We start from the raw sequence: 8,019 nt of genomic DNA on the forward strand, positions 1-8,019 counted from the left end.
AAAGTTCAAGAATCATAATGAGAAATATGATGTACACCTTTTCTTAACAAATATTAGATTTCACTCCTATCCTGCCAATCACATTTTTTTGATCTGTCAATGACGATACTTAGAACAGCACAGTAACATATGCCCCTAACTTGTCAGCTTTTCACTTCAGTCTGTTTTACTCTGATATTATAGGAAATGGTGTATATGCACTCATTCTTCTAAGAACAAAATTAAATCGAACTTTGAGACACTTCAAACATTTAAAGTGTTGCTCAGCAATCTCTGCATGCTCAAAGACCAATTGCACTGGGTTGACAAGGCTTTAACATGCTGCACATCATGGGGAAAAGATCTCAGCTTCAGGAATAGTATCAGGCAGTTCCTACTTGCATATAGTTCTTCCCCTTACACATTCCTGTTCTGGAGTAGAAGCAGGATAACCCACAATAAGCTACTTCTGCAGCTCAGACACAAAAAGCATGGCTGCAGTTCTATCATCTGACTTGCTGGGAACTGCATGCAGAGGAAGAAAAAACGCATCTGCAGACTTGCAAGCAAGAGCTTTAAACCTGAACCAAACAAAAAAATATCAGGTGTTTTTAACTAAGGTGATTTTAACTTTAGTATGCTGATAGAATTAGGCAAGGCTTCTTTAAAAGGATGAGTAATAAATAGGGATATCCTATTTAAATGCTTGCATCTTTTTCTCCATCTAGTCTTGAACTCGCAAACTAGAAATCAGGTACAAACACCCAAACTGGAAATGCTTCATTCACCTTCTTCTCTAACTTGGAAATTGTAGGTGTCTCTATTTTACTACCTGGTAACTATGTGTTAAATATTCACAAAATTTAAACCTTACCTTTTGCAAACATTGGTAAAATATCTGGGCTTCCCCAGCTCCAAGTATATTTAGTTTCATTGAAAACAGAGTCAAATTCCACTGGATTCTCCTTCCATCCTGTTAAACAAACATGTCTGGATTTAAATGGTGTTGCCAGAAGATCCCATTGACTGCTGAGATCAATAGTCCACGCAAAACATTTTGTTTTGTTTTTTTTAAAAAAAGTTTCCCTTATATTATTTCACAATGAACTCCACTTTGTGAGTCTTGGTTTTACTTCCATTTCAACCTATTTGCAATTAGTCCCCTATTCATTAAGTGACCTGAAAACCTAAGCCAATCTCATTATGCAGGGATTCGAACAAAGAAAATACACAGCTGGTTTACCTTCCAAACAGCTAAAATTCTCCCAAATTCTAAATCCCCCGTTGTCTCAACTCAGCTTGTCACATTTTAGGCAACAAATTACACACTCATATATCATATCTCCAGCAGTCGTGTTCCACCTCATCACAATAAAACCCTCAAGATTTTCTGTTTCCACGATAAGGCAGCTGACAGAAATGTAAAGAGATGCTCTGATGACAACTCCTGTTAATCCTGAATTTGTAGCAGATGTCGGAAGAATCTTTTGATTAGGAACATGGAAAAGCCCAAGTAATTCCTCTTACCTCCCCTGTCCAAAACCAACAGGCAACATTAAAAGTGCTCAGGCCTGGAAGCCTGGGAGAAGGCAGAGGACCACACAAGAGACAAATCAGTAATGTAAAGGCTGTTCCACATTATTAACCACCAAGCATGCAGTAACAACTAGCTTTGGACAAAACACATAGATGGGTTTTTGCTTTATTTTGCTACTGATTCCCACATTCAACCTGGCAATGGTTCAGCTAAGAGACTGCAGTTCACTTCTTGTGACATCTACTTAGTCATCTCCCACTACATCCCAAATAATAATTAAAAATTCTGTTCTGTGAAGAGGTCACTCCATAAAACACTTCTACTTTTAGACTCAGGGTGCTAAATTTTGCCATATTACAAAATATTGACTCGTGTAAGCTATTTTCATAGCTATCAATATTAAGAGTGGGAAATTCATCCAAAAAGATTCTTTTCCATATAATCTTGGTATAGAAACCACTATGCAGCTATTTATCAATAAAAACCTAGAAGCCCAGCATATCACTGAAACACCTTATTTTGGAGGACAGTGTTCAAAGCTTTAGGACCAGCATACCTTTAGCAACTGCACTGACATCTTCATAAAATCCAGCTATGAGGGCAACATGCCCTGGCCTGGATTCCGTTGGGACCCGGGTGTGAGAGATTCCCCAGCTGCCATTGTCCTCTAGAATACCCCTGAAAACAGGATACAAGGCAGTTAATGCTTCTGACTTGTTGAAAGTAGAATGACTTGCAGATAAAGAGAGTGACAGGTAGATGTGAGTCAGGAAATGCAATAAATAAATAAATAAATAAATAAATAAACAAATAAAACCAACCCCAGACTAAAACAGATTTTCACTACCACCTGCTGTGCAGCAAAACAAGCAGAACATTAACGTGCAAGGAGTTCTGTATTATAACACCCCACAGAGAACATAACTATCGTGGCCCATCAGTACTGCAAAACAGATGAGTTTAGCTGGTGTTCTAATACACTTAGAATTAACATACTATTTTTTTCTGCTGCTTTCTGCTACAACTTACGTTTTTTTCCCCCTAAGAGATTGTTCTGCCTGGTGTTACTTTTCTTTGTTCTTTCCATTTAGCTTGAAAGTGTCTAGTTCAATCTTCTCTTACTTATTAAATATGCTCAATTATAATTAGTTCTTGTGACCATGTCTGCCTTTATCTGTGCTGAATACTGGAAGCCAGCATCAAGAGAATATAAAAAACACATAAATCTAAAGCGCAAATAATTTCAGCAACATGGAGAAAATTTAAGTAAACCTCGTATCTTTTGCAATTAAACCAAAATGAAGGAGAATACCTTCTCATCACATACACAGAAATACATAAATTGTCTAGGAATCATGCACATACAATAATTATAACAGATAAAAAACAAGGAAAATGGAGGACAAAGCCCAAGTGTAAGAAACAGCCTCATAAACTGCTCTTGTCTGCTGAAGATATGAACAGCTGGAGCCTGTTGGAGAGCAAGCAGTGGGCATTACCATATGCTGTTTTCTTGTCTCCATCTTCTGGAAGAAGAGAAAGATTCACTGCCACTGTCAGAGCAAAGGAAGAAAGAAAGAAAACAAAACACACCAGGACATACCTTATACTAATATTTAGGAACAAAGCAGCAGAATCTTCTGAACAAATTCAAAGCAGTTTTTCAGACTCAAATCTACCAGGAAATTGTATTTTTTTTTGTTCATGATATAAGCTACAAAATTTACTGTATTTTTATCAGATGTGTTTTAGCCCAAGTAGATTCTAAGTTGTGCTTTGTGAGTTTATTTTTAACTGAGATATTATAAAACTCTTAATTACAAGATCTGTACACTCAGCTCTAAATATATTTCTCACTAATGAAGTAAGAATCAAACCACAACCTAAAATTTCAGGCTCTGCTCTGATCTTGCAGGATTCACAGTTGGCTTGTTGGATTTTTTAAACCCATCTTAGACCTTGCATTCTCAGGCCTATTTGAAAGCTCACAGGACTATTTCTAATAGCCCAAATATTACACTGAAAAATGTGAAAGGTGATATAGCACTCTGAAATGTTATTCTTAGCTCTCATCTCAGCTAGGTTTTAGGACAAGATGTACTGCAAAAAGTAATAACTTGAAAAAAAGGATTTAAGTGTTAGTTAAAGTGGTTTCTAATTTATTCTCACTGAAGAGTCTGCTCAAAATGCATTGCATTAGCATTAGTGGAAGATTTAAGACAAAAATAAACCACTTTTGGCCCTCCTCACACTTCACTATCACAACAGGTAGGAAATCATTTGAACTACAACTAGATTTCTATTGAGTTGGATACAGCCCCACAAAACCTTTGCTTTTGTGGGGCTGTATCACAGGATCTGAAGTCAAGAATAACACATACCAGGCAGAAGAAAAATATAGCCAGATATTGCCATTTACCTGTTTGAAATTCATTTGGCTATTTTGAATTATTTCGAAGCCTTTATTCTTTTGAGAGTACTTTTTTAAAAAAATTAATTTCCTTGACAGTATAAACATTAGCTACTCATAATAACAATGATGAATATGATATAGTAATACAACTAAAATATGACAGGGAAGGAGGAAAGCATCTTCCCTGAAACCCCCACCACAATCACAGCAATTCAGACCACCTACCATTCCTCACAGTTATCACAACACTGCTGAAAAACAGATTTTTCACAAATATTTGTAAGAGAAAAGACTAGGTACTTGGCATATATCAGCCAGCAATGTGCTCCAAGCCTAATGGATATTTATTATTAATTTTATGTACCTACTAAAACTTTGCTTCTATTTATAGCACATCATTACAAGAATGGTTCTTGCTCATTTAAAGACAGTATTTCCTCATTAATAACACAGTAGTTCCCAAAAAACCTCCACCTGGATGAGAAAAGTAATCTGGCCGTTATACTGCCCACTACTATAAAGCAGATAAGGGACTGAACACTTGGCACTTAAGAATGAATGTGCAAAAAAGTGAACTTTATGTTAAACTGCAGCTACTTTGGGTTAGTATCTTTGAAAAAGGAAAGCTCAGACAACAATAATGTGGTAGAATAAAAAAAAGGAAACGCTTCCAGCAACCAACATCTGATCTTGTCAACTTGTTTACAAGGTTAATTTGCCAAAGTTGCGTAGCTCAAAGGTTTGGTGACAAAACACTGAGCCTCTTGCTTCAAAATTGTAGCAGTCTATGTAATAGAGCCAAAGATAAGCCCTGGACTGTCTGGCCCTCAACCTTTCAGAAGGCACAACATGTCATGTTTTTTCTTTTCATCATCTCTCACATACACATGCTCACACATATATGTATTTATATGCAGAATGAGAGACAATGAGAGAAATATAGATGGCACTTCAAACCTCTACGGGCATTTTATTGCACTCGGTGACCTATCAGCATCTTTGGTTTTTACAAGGCAGTTCTTCCCCTCCATTCACCCATGTACTTTCAATGCAGATGACAATGCTTTATTTCTACAGATTTTGAAACAGAAAATCCGTAACTCCACAAACAAGGTAAAGCAGAGACAGCAAAGTGCAAACTTCCAAACACTGGACAAGCCAATACATGGTTTAACTTTTTATTTCTAGATAGGTGTGATAATGCTAAACGGCTGAAACTGAAAAACTCCTATCACTTAATGGCAAAAATGTCCATTATGTCCATTATAACTCTTTCCTTACTACTACCCACAACTGCTCCTACTGATGGGGCCATTATGGCATTCACACCTTGTTGATGGTGCAAAAGACCAGTAGTTTTACTGCTAAAAGAAGAAACTCCTCTGGAGGAAGTGTGAAGTCCACTGCTAAAAGACAACATGGAAAACTCACACTGATGTGGCAGACATCTGCCAGTGGCAGACAGCGCCTTACAAAAACACTAGCAACAGGAGAAGCAGGGACAAGTAATCCCATAAAGCTGGCAAGAGCTATAGCAAGGGCTCCTCAGATTTGTGTAGCAGACTGCAAACACTCTAACAGCTTCAGATGATTGATTATTCAGGTTTGCTCTGATATTCAAGCCAGACCAGTCCTATTACACAAAACTAGTCTTATTTAATACTGTCTACTTTTTTTCAGTCTAAGAAATTAGTTGTCTTATGATCAAATAATTACCTTGATATAAGGAAATAGGGAATGTTGGTGAAAATTAAGTTTTAAGCACTCAAGGATATGACTTTCAACACTTTTTTTTGGTAGTGCTAGTTTTTTTACAATCTTAAACTAAATCATGCCATTAAGCAATCAGACACACACTAGAGAGCACAAGGGAGGCAGCAGTGTCACGCATGCAGGAAGGGTGGAACAAATAGGAAGTGGCAGCCTGCTGTTAGATCCATTCTGGCCATCTTTTTTAATCACTCCTTAAAAAGCTTCATCAGTAGCTTAGAATTAGAAGGCAAGCACGTTAATGAACAACTACTCCTAAACTGAACATCCAGGAAACGTTTAAATTAACCACTCTGTTAGGCTTCAGAACTGATACCATGCTGATGTGAATGGAGAAAGTTCACACTCCTCTCAGTTACTGGCTAGCTGTAGCTTTCAGAGGACAATATTGACTCAATTTACAGTGTTCATGGTTTAGCAGCTTTACTGACAACAGGGGACATCAACTCAAATTCATGCATTTCTGTGGAGCGTAACTCTGCAAAGTTTGTCACTTCAAAGGCAGAGGGAGGCAGGACCCAAGCCACCACATCTGCCATCATTCCTCTTGTTCTCTTTTCAGCATTACATAGAGCTGCCTCCAGAAGCAAAATCCTCTGGATCAGTGGCGTTTTCAGACAGACTTACCGCAGGTAAGGTGCTTGGGGTGTACCATTGTTGTTCAATTCATACAGAGAATCTGCCCGCAGACCATCAGCAACAAAGAGTACGAGACGTTTTGCTGGAGGTGGCAGTGGAGTCTGCTGAGGAGTCATACCGTGAACCAGGGGAGAGCTGAAGTAGATTTCAAAAATGGAGACCAAGAACACACAATGCACAAGGAGACCAGCGAGTATGAAGACTGGTACACCCATGACAACAGCAGGCTGGCAAGGCAAAGTCCAACACTGAGAGGGAGGGAGAAAAATAAAGTTAGGCAGATGAGACTAATCAGAATCAATATTTATTTCATTTGTTATAGAATGAGAGTACCACAACCACAGTCATTACCCAGGATCCATAATCAATCTCTGCTTCCAACAGAAGTTTTGGTCAAAAGTCACTGCATGGCTAATTCAGACTTTCAGATCGTCATTATGTCTCCGCAAGACATCTCTGGTGTTCAGTGGGGTATCAGACGGCTTCAAAAGATCATTCAGTCAAGCCCATTTTGTCTGATATCCAGCAGGTTTTTGTTACCTACATCAGTGACAGAAGACTCGTCTCCATGAGCATACCACCCTCTGCCGGCTGACTGCACGATGGTGTTGAGGTCTGTTCAGGCAAACGCAAGCCAAAGGCAGCCAGAGAAAGCCTATAGCAAATATCCACCCAAAGTTGGTTTTTTTTTTTTAAGTTTCCTATCAATTCTGGGCTCATTATATCCCACCTAGAAAATGAAAACTCCTTTTAAAGGAACAAAGATGCGCTGCTGAGTGCAGAATGTGCAAAACATTCCTCTTCTAAAAGAGGTGACAAAAGCACAACAGCAGAAGGATTACGTTTCATGGGTAACGACATTCCCTTTTTGAATGTTTTTTCCTGCCCTGTCATCCTCTGGAGTCAAGTTAGAGATACAAACATGCTTCATAAGAGCTACACTGGAAATGTACGTGTCTGCCACACGTTCTGAGGGGTTTGTATGATGCCTACTGAAGACAACACAAATACGTGATATTGACTCAGGGAAGTGCGGGATCTGAGCCTGGATGAGGCTTAGTTCTGACAAAGTACTATTAGTGCTGTGCAGGCTGCTTAGTTATTTAAATATTAGCTAATTATCAACCCTAACAAAACAACACCTTCACTCACCAATTTAGAAACATGTTCCTAACAGTCTGTAAGGTTCAGATATTCAATTACTTATGTAAATACACATCTCTCCCAAATAAATCCTTTGTTTCAGAATCTAGTTAGTGCTTCTAAATGACAATACATAAGTTTATCTTGTTGCTTACAGAATTCCAGTAGCTGGGCAGAGACGGCCACCACATGGTAACACTACTATTCTTATCAAAGAAAAAAGGTTTTACTACCACATAACCTTAACCCTGATCAAAACTCTGAAAGATGGTTTTTAAAATAAAAATTATAAAGGGCCAGGAAAACCAGAGAAAAATATCCCTCACACTAAAAAAAAAAAAAAAAAAAAGATTTGAAAGTTTATATATATTATTACTTACTAACCAAGGAAAATTCAAATCTGTATGCAACTGAACCATAACTTCAAATTCCACTCATTTTCCCTACTGAAACGAAGATGCAACAACAACTCCAATCCTAATCAGAAACATTAATGTAGTCAATTATCATTTTAGAAATCTGGAGAGAAAACCAAGTA

General features: G+C 38.0%; 1 protein-coding gene across 1 annotated transcript in view; it reads right to left on the minus strand.

Moving 5' to 3' along the window:
• The window catches only part of LOC104520426 (GPI ethanolamine phosphate transferase 1-like), a gene marked incomplete at its 3' end in the record, with an annotated part of 10,240 nt that extends 3,660 nt beyond the window's left edge, over positions 1–6,580 (minus strand). Inside the window, exons 1-3 of the mRNA XM_010162116.2 lie at positions 6,327–6,580; positions 2,073–2,194; positions 854–952 (exon numbers count right to left, since the gene is read on the minus strand). Of these exons, the coding sequence (XP_010160418.1) occupies positions 854–952; positions 2,073–2,194; positions 6,327–6,553 (448 nt within the window). The remainder of the gene's footprint in view (positions 1–853; positions 953–2,072; positions 2,195–6,326) is intronic.
• Positions 6,581–8,019: the final 1,439 nt, after the last annotated feature.

This window comes from Antrostomus carolinensis, unplaced genomic scaffold (assembly GCF_000700745.2).
Source record: "Antrostomus carolinensis isolate BGI_N321 unplaced genomic scaffold, ASM70074v2 scaffold6232, whole genome shotgun sequence".
In the NCBI taxonomy this organism is placed as follows: domain Eukaryota; kingdom Metazoa; phylum Chordata; class Aves; order Caprimulgiformes; family Caprimulgidae; genus Antrostomus; species Antrostomus carolinensis.